General features: G+C 34.2%; 1 protein-coding gene across 5 annotated transcripts in view; it reads right to left on the reverse strand.

Moving 5' to 3' along the window:
• Positions 1-20,037, reverse strand: part of LOC149781836 (ephrin type-B receptor 1-B-like) — a 196,980-nt gene that overhangs the window by 42,242 nt on the left and 134,701 nt on the right. For all 5 annotated transcript variants that reach the window (XM_089936022.1, XM_089936024.1, XM_089936021.1 and 2 more), the window contains exons 4-6: positions 12,567-12,722; positions 5,133-5,313; positions 4,137-4,473 (exon numbers count right to left, since the gene is read on the reverse strand). In XM_089936022.1, the coding sequence (XP_089792148.1) occupies positions 4,137-4,473; positions 5,133-5,313; positions 12,567-12,722 (674 nt within the window). The remainder of the gene's footprint in view (positions 1-4,136; positions 4,474-5,132; positions 5,314-12,566; positions 12,723-20,037) is intronic.

The following is a 20,037-nucleotide window of genomic DNA, read 5'->3' on the forward strand; positions in this document are numbered from 1 at the left end:
AGGAAAATGATGTAAACAATAATTGTTGGTAATCATTGGTTTCCAAGGACAATGATGTAAATAATTGTTGGTAATCATCAGTTTTCAAGGACAATGATGTAAACAATAATTGTTGGTAATCATCGGTTTCCAAGGACAATAATGTAAACAATAATCGTTGGTAATCATAGGTTTCCAAGGACAATGATGTAAACAATAATTGTTGGTAATCATCAGTTTCCAAGGACAATAATGTAAACAATAATTGCTGGTAATCATCAGTTTCCATGCAGAATGATGTAAACAATAATATCTATCAGAAGGAAAAAAAAGATTTGCAGAATAATGAAAACAAGTGAAGTGCAAGCTTTGTCCATGAAATAATTAAAGGTCCAGAAAAATACCATAAAAGTGGTTTGACCCCACCAACAGAAGCCAAAATACAGGTGACAGTGGGACATCGAGTGTTAATCTTGATGGCATGTGGTCCAATTAAACCATCATTTAAATGGTCAGGGGATCAGCAAACAGGACACATGATACGCCTGATGCCCCTCAGGATAAAAGATCCAGAGAGCTTAACAAACTAGATGGCAGTGTGACAACAATCATCTTCAACCAAGACAGTGTACTTTCAACTGGCAAAAGTTTGCCTACATTTAATTATAATACCTGGGACACATTGCCCCCTACCCGGTGCAGTTTAAACATCTCTATGAATTGTTGTTTTCCCACTTGAATGACAGCCATGACCCCTGTACAAAGCTAATCCTGGTTTAGATGGACATTGCCATTTAAGACATTTATTCACTTGTCAAAGACTGACAACCCAGTGCTTTGCTACAAGTGTCTATATGGAACATTTAATATCTTAATTTCAGGGGCAACATGGGAATCAGAGTCAAAAACCATCTGTGGCCAATCTGAAACAATCATACCTCTTGGTCAGTTAAAAATCCATAACCCAACAGTAAACTGCACTGCCTGTTTCCACTTGTCAGTTGGCATCAGAGGAAACATGTACAGATCTAAACTGTAAAGGCAAGCAGATGAAGGGGTGGTGGGGTGGGGGGGTGAAGAGGGAGGGACCTTTCCAAAACTTAAAGTTAAATGCAGCTTGCAAAATTCAAGAGGGACAAATGCTACATTTAATTCATAATGTATGTAACATTATAATGTATGTAACATTCTCTGCTAGCTCCTCCACTGTTTATCAGTAAAATACATTCAAAATGTTTTGCATGTAAAACACCTTGTTTACTCCTTTGAAATAATCACAATTCTTTATTAATAGTATACACAGCTGGGGCCCCGAGTGGCTGAGTGGTCTAAAGCGCTCACCATTACAGATCACTGCCATCTCACATCTGTCTGTGTGAGTTTGAGTCTCGGATTCGGCTAATGTGGTTATGTGAGAAAGCTTGCCAGTAGCTTCTCGTGGGTCGGTGGTTCTTTCCGGGGGTTTCCCGGGTTCTTCCTCCACTATTTATACTGGCTGCCATGTATAGCCTATCTTGTGCTGAAAAATGGCGTTAAACCCTACAACAACAACAACAAGTATACACAGGCACTTGCAAAGATATCAACTTATAATAAATAAGATTGTATCACTCCAAAGCAATATTCACTAGTCTCATTTAATTATATCTCTTGTGCATTTGCACAAATCTCAGACACACAAGGACCTGGCACAAAATTTGTTTTCCTTGTAATGCCAGAACAAGGGTTTCCTAAAATTTGGAAAAATGACTTTATTGGCTGTTACTATGAAACCATGTGATACATCTGAGCAATGAGATGATACCATGTTTCATAAACATGAACATTTTCAATATACTATTCAGACACACCTCCTGCATCAGCATCTGTGTAATAAATGATGCCTGACGACATTTTAAGCTAATGAAAGCATTCTGGATTGAATGAGAGCAGATTTAGACAAGTTTTAAATTAGCATGAAATATCTGGTAGTTTCTTTTGAACAAAGTCTGACAAAAGCACCTGTTAAAGTTAATAATGATCAATGAAACGTTTCACCATATTTCTGTATGGTGGCAATCCCACTGAACCAATGAGACTATGCTTTTTAAAAGTTTTCGTCAGCCAAAAGTCCTACATGAAATTATAACATAGATGAAGACTGGAAAAGAGCCTAACATCTTTAATCAATTAGACTGATTTCCTTTCATAGATAAAATTTTAATGAATAATTACAACCAAAGAAAAGCAAGAAAGGTGTGTGGAAAATAGTTTTGAATGTTAATCATTTTAAAAAACTTTAAATTACTATCTTTATTACTTATTTTTAAAAACTTTAAATTACTATCTACCCTATAAAGCTAATTGATTGAATAAGAAATTTATTTCATGGTTATTGACATGACCTTCATGGTTTACTCAAAGTTTATATGTTACTATACTACTTAATAACAAAGTAATTATTCACAAATGCTGTTAAGCGTACATTTAAATTTCTATTCTCAGCAGTAATAAATCATTTATCTCTGTTTGAGTTCATGATGGTTACAGTTCATTTTCTATTGTTAGTAATTCATTCTGGATATATTAAAAAAAAATCACTTTTTTGTGATTTTGTACACTTTTGCTATTCTTTTTATTTTCCAGTGTTTAGGCATATCTCACTTTAGTCATGCATGGAGCTACCACCGTGATCTAATTATTTTGGCAAGAAAATGTTAAGTACATCAGAAAATGATAAAACTAATACTGACCCTATAATTTCTATTTTGAAAAAAAAACTATCTGATTTGCCGTATATTTTTTTGTCTTAGAAAATACATACAGATTCAAACTGCCAGACAATGAAGTAGTATTTGAACTACCAACTATGCAAATACCATGGTGGTAAATAATGGGCAATTTAAAAAACTTAATGGTAGAGTGGGGGTCCAATAAGGCCCACAATGGGCCCAATTAAACCTGTATACATACCATGCAGCCCCCACAGGGCCCCACAATTAATCTTTGTGGTACAAAAGTCTTCCTGAAACATTTAAAATTTCATTTTTTCTGAGAAACATCTGAATTTAATCATAACCCATCTGTTACCTCTCTGAAATGAATTTCTTTTTCATGTTAAAAATCCACAACGATATCAACTTTATTAGCTCTGCTTCCTCATATCAAATGTCTCTAAACTGTATGTGTAAATAATATCTTTTTCTATTATTTCAAACAAATCTCTCTTCTGTGAACAAATAGAAAATGTGTCAATGTGCAATTTAAATTTGTGTTTTATTATGTATATTTGATTTAATTTGTTTTTAAGTTTTAAAATCTTTTTATTTTTAATTTCATTGTATGTCAAAGTAGTGTAATTTTTTAAACTAGGAATTTGATATTTTCCAGAAATTAGTTTGACCTGACTGCTTAGTCATAAACACTGAACTCTATCTTTTGCTGACCTAGTTCCTGGCTTTGATTGAGAATCAAGTAAACAGCTTCATTTTTTAAATTTATTTTTTATGTATGAATGATAATAATGAAATCAAGGCTGTAATGTAATATGTGACCTTAGACATTTAAATAGTTTCTAAACTGTTCTGGAATGTGATCACATGACCCTCATATGGGTATCTGTCTTGCACATTATTTGACTGTATAACCTTTGTTTATAGAGAAATTAGTCTGGCTTCTGAACACTGGGATGTAAGGTGTTAGTTTCATTGTGACCAGTTTGGAGTAACATTTTTTTTAATTCAAATTATTTGGATTCTGAAAGATTAATTCTTTTTCCTGGAAAATTTTTGAGTGCTCATACAAAATTCTCGGAAACAAACTGTTTTTCATACATGCCCAAGTTAACATGTTCACAAAGTACATGTACCAGCATGTACCAGCAGTACACATTTCGCTGCCTTGACCTTTGACCATGAACCACAAGTTATGTTTAGGTTAATCTATAATTATTAGGATTACACTCCATGCTGTGGACATTTTAACTTTTACATCCTGTGAAATAGTTATTCAAAAACAACATATTTAATATCAACAATATGAAAAGGGGTTTGTAAAACATCAAACTTAAGAAATGGGGCTTGTAAAACATCAAATAAATAAACTATAAACAAAAACAAAACTTTGTTACAGATGTCCTGTAATAAATCAAATTTACACAGAAAAACTTAAAAACTCACCTTAAATACATATTCTTGCTCTGTGTGTAAATCCTTGAATGAAAACGTCATGAGTTGTGTGTAATTTTTCTGACTTGCTGATGGCTGCCCACGCATGTAATGTACGACCTCAAATTGGTCAACAGGTACACGTGACTCTTCATGCAAATCCCATGCAACTGTAACAGATGTTGTACCAATACTAACTGCACGCATGTTGACAATTGCTGGCACTGAAATATCAGTTGTAACATCCTTTGTGACAAAAGCTGCTTTCTGATTATATATTGAAACTCCATTCTCTGCATATACGAAAATTGTATATTTTGTACTTGGAGTAAGATTTGACAAGGTGGCACTGAAACAGGAAAATATTATGTTAAAGATAAATGAAAATTCATTGAAATAAAAACATAATATTCACAGCTGGTAAAAATTACCAAACATTTACAGCCTTCTGATTTATATCTTAATTTCTAACTTGAACAGAAATCTGCAAAAATATCTGCTACAAATGGCACCATATTCTGTGCATCATGTCCTACCCATACTTGTGACTGTATTCCAGTGATTCATCTCTCCAAAACAATGAAATTGTTTCCTCATGAAAACAGGATATCTGTCCTATCTACACCGAGTTACAGAAAATTATATTCGTTTGTGTGGATATTTTTTTAGTTTCTTTTCTGTCCTCTGCGTTATTTTCTAACCTAAATTCACACTTCTCTCCCCTGCCAAAAATAAGTGAATACTTTGTTTAGCCAGTAATACTGATTTCCATGTTGTTGTAGTACAAAATTCAGAAATTAGGATGATGTCTGTCATTGACTAACTTTTAGCACAGATTTGTTACTTTTTAATTTCTGGATTCACATGGGAAATTCTATCACTTAATTCACCTTCCGGTATTACATTTCTGACTTCTGGAATCATCTAGGAAATTGGTATCACCTAATGCTCCTTGCATGATTAAATTCTAGACTTCATGAATCTGGTAAATTCTATAACCTAACTCACCTTGTGGTATTAAAGCCTTTTTGCTTTGGGCTGACCATTACATTGGATCCACAATCTGGACACTCAATACGATATGTAATGTCTGTCCGTCCACCTGCATCTAAAGGTGAATTCCACTGAAGTGTAACTATCATATCTGTCACCTCTACGATGATTAAATCCCTTGGTGCTGAGGGTGGTCCTAGTAAAAAGAGTACAAAATTTTATGATGAAACAGCTATTTTTTTATTTGTTTTGAAGTGTGAGCCAACAACAAATTTCAAAGACTGTATAATGTGCTGGCAGTTTGTTCGGAACAAACAGTTTAAAACATGGACCTGTGATATGGTGCATTATACAATGGCAGATCAGGGTAAATACTGACTGCAAATGGAACTAACCTATAAGAGAGTATATATAATAGGTAGTACATGTATTCCAAGAGTATATATGATAGGTAGTACATGTATTCCAAGAGTATATATGATAGGTAGTACATGTATTCCAAGAGAGTATATATGATAGGTAGTACATGTATTCCAAGAGAGTATATATGATAGGTAGTACATGTATTCCAAGACAGCATATATAATAGGTAGTACATGTATTCCAAGAGAGTATATATGATAGGTAGTACATGTATTCCAAGAGAGTATATATGATAGGTAGTACATGTATTTCAAGAGTATAAATGATAGGTAGTACATGTATTCCAAGAGAGTATATATGATAGGTAGTACATGTATTCCAAGAGAGTATATATGATAGGTAGTACATGTATTCCAAGAGTATATATGATAGGTAGTACATGTATTCCAAGAGAGTATATATGATAGGTAGTACATGTATTCCAAGAGAGTATATATGATAGGTAGTACATGTATTCCAAGAGAGTATATATAATAGGTAGTACATGTATTCCAAGAGAGTATATATAATAGGTAGTACATGTATTCCAAGACAGTATATATGATAGGTAGTACATGTATTTCAAGAGAGTATATATAATAGGTAGTACATGTATTCCAAGAGAGTATATATGATAGGTAGTACATGTATTCCAAGAGAGTATATATAATAGGTAGTACATGTATTCCAAGAGAGTATATATAATAGGTAGTACATGTATTCCAAGAGAGTATATATGATAGGTAGTACATGTATTCCAAGAGAGTATATATGATAGGTAGTACATGTATTTCAAGAGAGTATATATGATAGGTAGTACATGTATTCCAAGAGAGTATATATAACAGGTAGTACATGTATTCCATGCACCTGTTACTGAATGTGCAGTACTTGAAGAGGGTACACTCAGATATTTCCAGAATAGCGAAATCTATTCCAGATGCTTTTAAATATACTTTTTCAGATATTTACCATATATACTCACTTATAAGATGAATCCAACTTCAAATTGCACAGAGCCAGATCAGCTGTCACATAATGGGCTGGCAAATCTGGATCTGTGCATTTCTACAGGAGCAATATGCTACAGCAGACAAGGATCTTTGTTGCTTGCACTTTTACTTGACTTGTAAGCGAGTATATAGGGTATTAGCATCCTGAATTATGGACAAGAAAAATAAGGTAATATTTGAGTCTAAAAGGTGTGCTTTTATCTGATTTCATCCCATTCAAGCAACATTTTTGTCATTTATAATGGATAAAACTAAATTGCTACCAATTTTTATATTAAAATATATACACTCACTTGTAAGATGAGTCCAACTGCAAAGTGCACAGAACCAGATCTGCTGTCACATACTGGGCCAGCAGAAATGGGTCTGTGCAGTTTGTTAGAAGGAATCAGTAGAACAAGCACAGACCCTGATCTGCAGGCACATTCTGCCATGGCAGATCAGGATCATTGTTTTTTGCAGTTTTACTCCACTTTTGAGTATATACTATAAATAAAATCACACACGATACACCAGTAATGGTTACCCTCAAATTCTTGTATTTGTAGCAGATCTAAAAACAACCCTCCCAAATACTATTATTTATTCAAAACTAAAATTATATTAGTCAGCAAACAGATTTTTAAACCATTACACTATGCAAAAGATAAATATTTTGTTGTGCATTGATATTTCATCGACAGTTGAGAACCAAATTACTTGTACACTGTCCAATTACAGTTAAATCATGTACTAAATTGACTTTGAATAATTTCCATTCATCTCCACAATCTTCAAGAAAACAAAAGAGAACAAAAATGAAACACAGGTCTCAGTTTGGAATTATATCAAGCAATCTTGCTCTTCATACAATGTTTTGCACTGGTATCTTTCTTTGACACAGCTGCTTGCTGAAAGAACACTTCCAAATATGAACTATCCCATACCAGATCCATTTAGGCAAATTTTTATTCAGGTTCTGACATTTACAGCAGTGATATAATCTAAAAAAATTTGCCAACTCCCTTAAAAAATCCTTATAATGATCATTTTTCAGATGATATCAAAAAACTAACTCCATTTCAAAGACAGCTCCTTTTATTGTCATATCTGATTACCCATAATCATCCGTGGTATTAAATACTTTTTATGGATACAAGACAATTTACAAAGAAAGGCTTTTTCCCCCAACATAAAGCCAGATGCTTTCTCCTGATGCACTTATAGTCATTATATCTTCACCTACTTTAGATCAGTACTTATAATCAAAAAGCATTTTGTAATTATTATGTAAACCATTTCTGCAATAAAAAAATACCATGTTTGAAAAGGTTTATCTCCCTTGATCTAAGAGTTCTTTGGTGATTTTCAGTAAAGAAACTTGGTGGGCTAGACTAAGGGAATTGATGTGATAACTGATAATAACTCATCCACCTTCTTTATGAAAGGGGTGCCTTTTTCCATTATAAATTCATAGGAGATATATCATTGCCAAGGTTTTGATGCATAGGTGAATTCAAACAATGTGCCGAGGTCTGTAACTGATATATCAGTTGTATCAAGAAGGTAAATTGTCAATGCACACAAAGCTGTATAAAAAATGTCAGCAATTTACCACCAATCTCAAGAAACATTATCAAATGTAGACAGCCATGCTTATCAATGTCTTTTCTTATCATACTTAAAAGTCAGTACATCCATTCACTGGGGAAAAATTCAGTGACAGCAAACAAGATTTAAACATGTAAATAGGTTTCAAGCAAAAGGCTAATGATTTACAAAGTCATTATGTAATTTGAGAGATTGAGCATTATCAGTGTCATGCATCCTAACTAATGTTTTCTTGGAGGCGATTTAAAATGGCATCTATTGTGCTTCTGATTTTGTCCATCTATAATATACTTGGAGATTTTTTTACATAAAAAAAGTGTACAAAGAAGATATATAGCATTGCAAAGAAACAATCTGCAATCTCGAGAAGGAAATTATACCTATCAAAAGCACTCTAAGGAAAGAGACCAGTTCTTTTTTTCTTGGATTTGGAACCATATTGACATTATTGTGCTGATGTGCAATTAAATGCTAATTAACATGAACATATTTGTTGTTAAAACGGATTTATCCTGGTACCTCACGATAAGGCATATCAGTGTTTTTTATTCTCGGCAGGTACAGTCTTAAATCCAAATACATTCTGTAATTACAGTACCCAGTATAACATGGTACCTTATATAAAGCAGGTATGGTAAAGGATCCAAATACATTCTGTAATTACAGTACCCAGTATAACATGGTTCCTTATATAAAGCAGGTATGGTAAAGTATCCAAATACATTATGTAATTACAGTACCCAGTATAACATGGTTCCTTATATAAAGCAGGTATGGTAAAGGATCCAAATACATTATGTAATTACAGTACTCAGTATAACATGGTTCCTTATACAAGGCAGATATAATTATGGATCCAAATACATTATGTAATTACAGTATTCAGTATAACATGGTTCCTTATATAAGGCAGGTATGGTAAAGGATCCAAATATGTTCTGTAATCATAATGCTCACCATGATGTAACTAGGCAAGTTTAACAGCATTACAGTGAGGGATTACTGTACCATACTCATCCATGCAGAAAAAATACCCAAATGTAAATAACACCGAACCAGATCTGCTCTAACACTCTGAGCCAGCAACCTGGATCTGTGTTATTTGCCTAAAATTATAAATGAAAGGAAGATGATGTACACTCATCTGCCAGAAAATTATATGATGACAGATTCAAGTCTGTACCCTTCACACATGGGTGTGCTTCATAAATAAAACCATGATCTGCCAGAACATTATGTGATGGCAGATCTAAGTCTATGAGCAATACAGATAGGTGTACATTTCAGACGCGATTTCGCTGTGTTCAATCGCCTACTGAGGATACTCACTTATAAGTCAAGGCAAACTGCAAACAACAAAGATCCTAATCTGCCATAAAACAATGTGCCTGCAGATTAGGGTCCATTTTGTTTGTTCTACTGAATTCTCCTAACAAACTGCACAGACCCAGATCTGCTGACACATTACTGGGTCTGTACAGTTTGCAGTTGGACTCTTAAGCAAGTAAAATCAATACTTAAAAGTCCAATTTTGCCACTCCAAAGATGGGGTGGAATTTTACTATCCAATATTTTTAAAACAAGATCCATGGAAATGAGCTGAGTTTGTTAGCTTATGTATTGAGTTTGTTAGCTTATATATAAGTTTGTTGCTTACGTATCGCTATGTTTAACAATTACAACACAACACCTCACTCCCATAGTCTCTGTAAGGCAATTTAATTTGCCTATACCATTGTTTTACAATTATAACACAACACCTCCCTCCATAGTCTCTGTAAGGCAATTTAATTTCCCTATACCACTGTTGCATCCAATACCAAAATTGCTGTTAAATGGGAGATGACAGTATCCTAGGAAATGTATTACAGAACAGAGACTAAATTAGTAATGTTACACCAAATTAATCAAGCTGTCCACCTCTGCATTTACATGGATCACTGGTTAAAATCCAAAAGCCCCCATATGCCACAGCATGTTTGGAAAAGAAATATTTTCACTTTACAACAGGAAATTGACTCTGATGTCACTGGTCAACTTACTAGCATCTGAGACACAAACCAGATGTTCAACAGCATTTAACAAACTGTAACAAATGTCAGAAGAAAAAAAATTTGTTGCTAATAAATTGTCTGATAATACTCAAAGAACAACATTCTGTGTTGCAATTAAACCTAAATTTATTACAGACTATCATCAACTTTCAATTATTATCGGGGCCCAGGTGGCCAAGTGGTCAAAAGCTTTAGCCTTTACCAATCACTGCCATTGCATCTCTGTCTATGTGGATCCAAGGCTCAGGATATGCATACGTGGGTATGTGACAAAGCTTGCCAGTTGCTACCCAAGGGTCAATTGTTCTTCACGAGCTTTTCCTGGGTTCTTCCTCCACCAGTTATACTGGCTGCCATATATACCCTGTCATATGCTGAAAAATGGCGTTAAACCCACAACAACGACAACATCAGCTTGATATTATCAGCGGAAAAAGGTAAAAAATGTCAATATGATTTAAAACTGATAAAAAAAATCTATAAATGTGTAATTTGTTTGTCAGTTAATTACAATTAGCATGTCAGACTCTTTCACCATAATGGGAATTCTGACTTGCTACAGCTAATTTCCACCTGTAAGTTGGGTAAAGTTGGTTTACAACAGTAAGAATTCTTTTTTAAAAAAAAAATGACATGACATGTGCATTAACAATTTAAAAATGGGAAAGACTTGGGCAAGAAAATGCATTTGGTAGATGTGGTTGATTTCCCCAAGTGACCTTGCTGGTCAAAATATCAAATGTCAATTCACTAACATGTAAACAGATAAAGTATCTGATAAAAATCTACTATATGTCAAGTAAAGTGTGCGACTGTTCATGGTTCATGGAAACAACTGGAAATGACAAGAACTAGGGTGGCCTCAATATATAGCTTATGTATTATTTCTGCTTTTATCCTGCCTGAGAAAATAATTCCCACTTAAAATGGGGCACTGGAGGTAATTTTCTCATAAACTTAGTGTGGATGTCTAATTTCTGAAGGATAGTGTATAAAATAAACAGCACACACCTGACAAGAAATTTCACACTGGCAAAAATGATTTTTATCAGCTGTGGAGACTAATTTACTTTGCATTATAAGTTTGATTTTCATGGGTACAGATGTGTGGTTGAAAGGGGGGAGTGAGTGATACACTTTGGCAAATTTCATCAATTTGGTACTCTGGCCTCAAGACAGGAAATTTCTCAAGGAAACGAGTACTTGATGATACATCTGAATCTGCTGAATTGTAACTCAGTAAAGCATCAGGCTTGTAATCGAAGGGATCTGTGTTAGAGATCTGCCGAGGCCAGCCCAGACTGGCTGCCTGTTGTGTCTTTGAGAAAGGCTTTTGGTACCCATTTCTTCAGCATGATATGGCCAATGAAGTGTTAAAACCAACAAACCAATGATGTCTTAAACGGGCTGTTAAAACCAACAAACCAATGATGTCTTAAAAGGGCTGTTAAAACCAGCAAACCAATGATGTCTTAAAAGGGCTGTTAAAACCAACAAAATCCAAACTATTCAATATGGAATGTATTATTTACTCATGAAAGACAGACAATAACTCATGCCTCATCCAGATGTAAAATATATTATTTGGTCAGGAGTGGTCTGAGAAAACAATGCTGCTAGTCATGCTGATTGTCAGCTAACTCATTTCTAACTGTGCTGCTCATGAATAGATTACATGGACACAGAGGTGGGGGTGGGGGTGATATAAGTGTCTAACATAGCATTAACAATTTCATATCACTATGATGCCTTCAGTTTGGCACTTTATAGTGAGGTCAAGTACTGGCACATCATATCACAGACATGTGGCATCATGCTGCACCCAGTCACCAGGCCGAACAGTCCTAACACTAACCTCCTATGGCTCAGAACCAAGGAAGGCAGCTACTAGTAGCATATTTTGTAAATCATTAGTATGACTCGGCTGGAGACTGAACATGCAACCTCATGTGTCCGAGGCGGATGCTCTAACCACCTAGGCCACAGAGAAAAGGAGATGACTTGCTAGTTCTACTTAATATAATCTACAACATAAATCAGTTATCAGTTCTTGTTTTATCACTGCATTTTTTTCTTTCACTTCATCAGTCAAGATTTGAAAAGATTTCATGTATGGCTTAGAGTCCATCAAGGAGTCCAAACAAATTTAAAAATAAATTATTTCTTGTTAAATCACCACATTTAGGATCATAGATATTTCCTAAAATCACTTAATTCTTCATTTGTACAAAATAAGATAGTCACAAGGTACAGCAGTACTTACTGCTACTGACATTATATTTATATTATTATTTATTACATTAATTTCCCTAATCTGAATATCTTTCTAAATTCAGGAGTTACATGCTCATTCCAATTTCACTAATGGTGAAGAAAGATCTGAAACTTACGTGTGCATGGATCAGACTTGGGGTCCGAGTCAGCTCTATAATACCCGTCAATACAGAAACATTTAACTGAACCCATGGCACTGGTGAAGCTGTTAGCTGGACAAGGCTGACAAGGCTTGTTTCCCAATTCCCATTTGAACTTGTTTGTTGGGCACACTGGAGAAAAAAAAAATCAAAAGAAACTGAATGTTATGGTTAAGTCTGCATGAAACAATACGCCTGTGTTTGAAGATTTCACCAAGGGCTACTTCTTCCTAAAGCAGCCGTAGCTACACACTACTCAACAAGAAGCACATCACATACAGTGAAAGTATTTTATGTTGATGCTTAACAATATGTGAATTTGTGTTAATATTTCATTGCATGTTGAATACTTCATACAAAATGGTTGAAAAATGTTCAAGTGATAACAAAGTGAATTTGTAAAGGTTATAGAGAGGTCATTGGATAGGTTATAAATTTGGTCCTAAATTCCAGCAAGCTGCCAGTGTGCATATAAATCACATTATCAACACTCCTCTAACAGTGGTAGTAGGGGTCAGTAGTCTATATGCATGTGTTATGAGTTACAGATCGCAATAACTTAATTAATGACAAAAAGTTTGGTTATGTGAAGATATGCAACATTATTTCTATATCAATGGGGCAAGAAATTGTCACCAAAATAAGAAATATATCTTCTATACCCATATCAGACATATCAATACTAAAACTGTCAGTGCAGCTACTCCTGAAGTATTATAAATTTCAGACTTAAACCTTTCCAATCATGGGCAGAGGGGGCAGGGGAAGGGGGTGATTCCAGGCATCTGCTGCATAACTCCATTTCCATATGGTACTATAATGCCCACCATATTCATATATTAGTTTTTTTTAACCCATTTCCCACAAATCTTATTAACTACCATATCATAATCTGCATTACAAAAAATTAGTTTTATAACCCATTTCACTATAACACCAATAACTACCATATTTTTCCTTGGTATGACAAAATATTACACAGTTATATAACCCATTTCCCTATAACACTATTAACTACCATATATTAATCTTTTATGACAAAATATTATAGTTTTATAAACAATTTCCCTATACCACTATTAACTACCATAATTTTCCATTGTAAAATAGAATCATATTACGCTATTTCATAACCGACTTCAATATAACACTATTAACTACCATATTTTAATGTGTATGATAGAATGATATTACACTTTTACCAAAATATCCAACACATGAAATGAGTTCATTAATGTACCATATTAATGATGTCATGTGATAAATATCTATACAACACTGCCCTTATTACTCAGTCATATCTGCATGCTGATAGTGTCGTGTTACTCAACCATTCCTGCATGCTGGTAGAGTCACGATTCCCAACAATTTACATACATCATTTTATGAAACACACTAAGGACCCATTTTCTGTCTACTATGACAATGTTCAATGTGGGGGAAAAAAGATTATTCCAATATTTTCATATAAAAGTGAATCCAGATAGAAACATTTTTGAAATTAGATTAGACAACTTTGCCCGTGTCAGGTAACTAAAAATAGCATACCATTTATACCCACATCAGTCCAACTTCAAAATGCACAGACCCAGATCTGCCATCCTGTAATGCACTGGCATATCTGCATCTGTGCAGGCTGTTAGGCAAACAGTACAAACACAGACCCAGATATGCCAGCAAATATGCCATAGCAGATTAGGATTTTTGTTGTATGCATTTAGATCTGACTTACAAGTGAGTATATACAGTTAATGTTGTATATGATTCCATATTATCTTTGGTACAAAGAGCAATATAGTTGTGACTGGATGTCTAAATGACAAGGATTAATGCTCTTCAGATCTAACAGTTATTCATGGGGGTAAACGATAAGTAATTCTCAAATTATGGGCCCCATATGTACAACCTAGCAAACTTCCTTTTTTTTAAAAATAATTCTGCATACTAAATGGTATAACACCTAATGGTAGCTTAGCATGCAAGTGCTCTCATATGTTCTTGATTACAGTTAATTATTCATAGTTTAACATAAAACAGTGCGTTTCTAGTTTCTAATGTGACTGTGCGTTTGATTAAGGACTTGCTATACAGAAAACACTGCAATTTGGTGTTTCATGGAATGCACGACTATAACACTGTTACAGGAATGCACTGCAGAGACTAAAAATAGGTATTCAAGCTTATCCAATTGCTTCTCAATTTTCCTTCCATCTTCAGTGAATGATATATTTAATACACCAACCTAATTTAGGTATCAGATATGTGATATTTCAAATATCCGATATCTGATACTTGTACATGCTAATGTTAACACTATTTCTGTGATCAAATATCCGATATCTGATACTGGTACATGATAATGCTATTTCTGTGGCTGCTGGTTGGACACAGAGATGTCGCTTCATCAGCATGCTCAAAGAACAATAATACGGCAATATGTCTGGGCATTTCTCAAATTTATTTAATAACTAATACAAAGAAAACTTAGCAAAAGCTTGAAAAAATATCAAGCCTGCAAGCATGTTTCTATATATATCCAGTAACAGTGATTAATTTGATGATGTGGGATAATTAGCAGAACATTTGCTGTCTGTTGTTGAGTTTTCCTATCACTTCTCTGCTCACATCAATTAGCTTTTCCCTGTATGAAGTTCAGGTCAAATTTCTGTACTAAGACTGATTTGTGGTCTGAAAGACCCAACTCCTATGTACTATTAAGTATCCATTGCTCAAAAAACCAAAGAGTAACAAAATCAATCAGACAATTTTTATATAAATTAGTTTCACAAGATACAATTTTTAAACAAAAACTAAATTGTTGCTGCTGAATTTAGTGAACTCCAGAATAACATTAAAAAACAATTCTTACACTTGCTTCAAAATCCATGATATTTCTGAGAGAAAATAAACTTAATGAAAGAAATGACAGTAATTGTACTTACCATATTTACTTGCTTATAAGACAAATCCAACTGCAAACTGCACAAACCCATATCTGCCATCGCTTCATGCACAGGAACAGATCTGGGTCTGTGCAGTTTGTTAGGAATAATCAGTCAAACAAACAACACAGACCGTGATCTGCAGGCACATTATGCTACAGCAGATCTGAATCTTTGATTTTTGCAGACTTAGATGTGAGTATATATGGTATTTAAAAGCGTTGAAATGAAAAGAGCATGATTAAACAATTTACAAAAATATCATTACATGTAAGTGTATGATACCACCTACAGAATGTCTGGTCAATGAATGATTAAACAAAGAATTGTAATATACCATAACCTACGCACACACACAGAGAGTAAATGGTGAAATTTAGGAGGATTCCAGTTTCAGGGCACACTGCCATAATGCATTATTGTTTTCCAAAGTTTATTTACTCCAAGTTGGTATGCTGAAAAATTTCAATCCATGAGTACTTTGGAAAGTGCTCCTTGGGAAAATCTCCAAGTAACTATACAAGTTGGTTATATAATTTACATCCAATTATGTATAAAAATATTAGGATACACAAAACACTCTAGGACATCCCCCCCACCCATGATGATACATTGCCAAAACTTCACCTCATGACACCCTGTCACCACTGGGTATCAGTGTTTGATAATTTAATTCCATATCAGTGTTATAATTTAATTCCATATCAGTGTGTGATAATTTAATTCCATATCAGTTGTGTGTGACAATTTATGACAGTTTGATGGTCATTGTTGTCTCTACACTACATGAAATATGGCTCACATAAGTGGGTGGATGGATGGAAAGAACAAGGGAGGAATTGTCTTTGTCTATGAATTGTTACATGTATGGAACAACCGACATACCAATCAATGTACTATAATAATGACTGAATGTATAAAACCTTACACCAGATCTAGATGGTATGCTTATATTGTTCGCTACAAATACATTCACATGTATATCTGATTACAAGGGGCATACCAACAAAATAAGTGTACATGTACTTTTGGGGAAGGGGGTAGAGCAAGGCTAAATGGAAGTGAATAGTTTAAAAAGCAGGTTTTTAATCTAAATAGCTGTCAGTGATTAGGCCAAATAAAAAAATGTGTGATACTCAGGTTACATTTGAAAAAAATTAGGGTAGGTAGGTCGGTACAAACATTTTCTTTTAATCCAAAAGGATTTGAATGAAGCATAGAAAATAAGTGTTGTTCACATTCAGAATTTATCTATGAACATAGCTGCATCTCTTTGTTAATATTTGTTTCTCCTGAATTTAATTTTCTTCTTTTTCCAAATTTTGTTTTGCAAGATCAGCGGTAAAAAAATAGGATCTATCAGGTAACTATGCTTAGGTACTGTTTATTTTGCCTTAGCAGCATTTTCCATCTTCGTGCAGACATTTTCTCTGAATATTATGCATTCTACAGGAAACAGGCTATTTTTACACAATCTGTATGTTTAAACTATTCGCTGGACATAATAAAGAAAAAACAAAAACATCCATAACCAACAATGACTCATCTTTCGGTGGAAGCTGTATGATCAACCTCCCAGTAAAATACATGTCCATTTTCCAGTCACCCTACATGTTGCACCTGATTGAGAAGGAAAAATATCCACTAATGCAGAACACTACACACTTGCAGCAGTCACTGATTAACAATTAATGATTTCACTGTCATCAAATGCAAGCTGTCTCCTTCAATGATTCTTAGTGAGCAATCAAGCCAAAACTTCAAAGACTCTTCCTCATTAAATATGCAAATGAAGCTGACATGAAGCCGACGAAGTATGATTTGTAGTTGTTAACAGTTAACACTCCATCATCTTCAATTATCCACAGAAATCGAATGGTGTGATGAATGGATAAATGGTGAATGTGAAACAATATTTTTTCTTTTACTTTTTTTTATACTGCAATTAGGAGGAGTGAACAACTGAATCGAAAGTCTTAAATGCAAACATGTCAGTTAATCTTTAACAGCAGTTTCATCTGGGAGTTTTCCCTCAAAATGTGAATTACAGAGTACATTGTTTCAGTCATTCTATTACTGTGTTTTTTTTCATTAACAAAGATTGATGGCAACTGTGACATAGAAGAAAAAACCACACACACACACACACTTTTCCTCCTTTTTTTACACAATAAAATGTCCAATTAAACTTCAAAACACAAAGTCAAGCAAATTATTTGAAGGTTTTATCTCTTTTTCTCCATGCAATCTGAAAATTAGACTGCTACAGCCTTGTTCTTTTTCTTGTTTCCTCTTTTGTTCATTTTGTTATTTGATCTACAAGACATACATTAGATCACAGACAGCACAAAGAATATGAGGAGGAAAAAGAGCATATTTTTACATACATCTGTTAATAGCCATTAGAATACAAAACCATCTGGCCATGCATCATATGGCATTCTTCAATGAAATGTTAGTTGGCTTTGGGATGCCAAGTGATCTCTGGTCTATGATAAGTTGTTAATGTGGCCTAACTGTAAACCCCACAAAACCAAACCATAATGATCAAGTGGTTAATGCAGCCTAACTGAACAGTTAAAATGACTAAGTAACCAATTCTGGGTGTGTTGATTATTTATTTGTCTCTGAGTGAAGAAGTGCTTGTAAATCAAAGATAAAAACATAAAATTTGTAACTTGAACTAAGAGCATTTATATTGATTGAATTCCCACTGCTGTACAGCAGGGACACTGCTCTGTGTGTGTGTGTGTGTGTGTGTAAATTCAACACATGATAAACATCCATTTTTATTTATCCTTGTAAAATAACTATATAAACTGTTTATCAGGAGCTCTGTGTATGCCGTAAACGAAAAGGTCCCTGTCAAACATTGTCTATGATCTGATGAGCAAGAATCGGATGACTGACTGTCATGTTTCACCATTTTCACCTGATAAATACCCATGTAAGGGATCAGTGCAAGACACTGCCCATTTCAAGAATCAGAAAAATTGGCTATTTCCCTGACTGTGACCAATAATGGCCACAAGTCATGCAAATTGAAAGTCACAAATTCATTGTGTGGAAACAAACTTTTGTTTGTGATCACCTGTTGTTACTGGAATAACTCAACTCCCAACAATCTGATGTTCTGTCAAACATGATCACCTTTAACCCCCATAATCAACAAAGGAACTAACAATACACAAATTGAAGTCAATAATGTTTCAAACCATCAATTAAACATGGGAACTCAGCCAAGGTACTCCAAATAACTACATAATTATCTTCAATATTAATTTAATTATATGTCTACTGCTTGGCTTTTGTGTTTCGGTATTTATATGAGTAATAGCTGCAAGAATAAAATAGAGCGCTTTTCTGACATGAAATAATTGGAGATGGAAACTAATCTAATTTGATCCCACAAAAAGTGAGTACACACAATTCTTAAGAAAAAAAGCACTTTATTTATCAGAAATATGCTATGGGTTCCTACCCAATAATTAAATAGGATAATTAAAAACTAAAACTGGTATCTAAATTCTATCTGCACTACTTTTTCAATCAATGCTTCTCTATAAATCCTTTTTGCAGTCATACTGCATTTGACAACTAGTGAAGAAAATACTATTAACCCTGAATAGAATAGGCAAAGCTGGATTTAAAAACATGATTATATTAGCACCATGGATTTATCTCAGTTTATGGTTTGACAAATTGTTACAATTTCAAGCCCAGAATCTCCACTGTAGGAAACAAGTGGTTTGTCAAGCTAAGCAGATTTGGGAAAAAACCACAGCTGGACTGGGAGTCAAACTCACCTTTTTAATACACATCTGACAAATAAAGTCTGCCTGGAATTATTTTATAAACCAATCATTCAATTTTCAATTTTGTTTGGGCTGATTCCTTCTGAAACCAGTGCAAATTAAAAGTATGTATGCAAATCTGAATTATATAATGACAATCCAATATTACAGGTGCTTTACAGGCTTCTGTAGAAGGTTTTCCTGTTTGAGTTCCATTAACACTATGACATCCAATGGGATTAAAGACATTTCACACCTGAGCAACATCAAGTGAAGCTGCCTGCTTACTCCCAACAGTAGTCAATTCAAAGCCAGTAGTGCAAATCATGTACAGTTCAAAGAAGATTCTTCTTCAAATGAAATATTCCATAATCTGTGGCAATGTCAAAAGCGGACCACCTTTCACACAGGCTTCATTTAATGATTGCCAAGTCAAGCGTGGTGATACACTTAATTTATCATTGTAAGGGCCCAAATGTGCCTTCAAAAACCTTAAAAAGATGTGAAATTTTCCACACTAATGGCTTTCTCCATTTCCAGTCAAAGAGGAAATCTTTCATAGATTATTGCAAAGTGAGAATTATGAGTATCTAGAATGGAATAAAAATTGCAAATTTGTGAGGGCCTCCCCTGAATACATTGCTGCAATTGATCTCACCAAAGTGACTGTAGGTCAAAGATGGAATTAAAACTCATTATTCAAATAAAATA

The sequence above is a fragment of the Sinohyriopsis cumingii genome, chromosome 15 (genome assembly GCF_028554795.1).
Source record: "Sinohyriopsis cumingii isolate HCF-2022 chromosome 15, ASM2855479v2, whole genome shotgun sequence".
In the NCBI taxonomy this organism is placed as follows: domain Eukaryota; kingdom Metazoa; phylum Mollusca; class Bivalvia; order Unionida; family Unionidae; genus Sinohyriopsis; species Sinohyriopsis cumingii.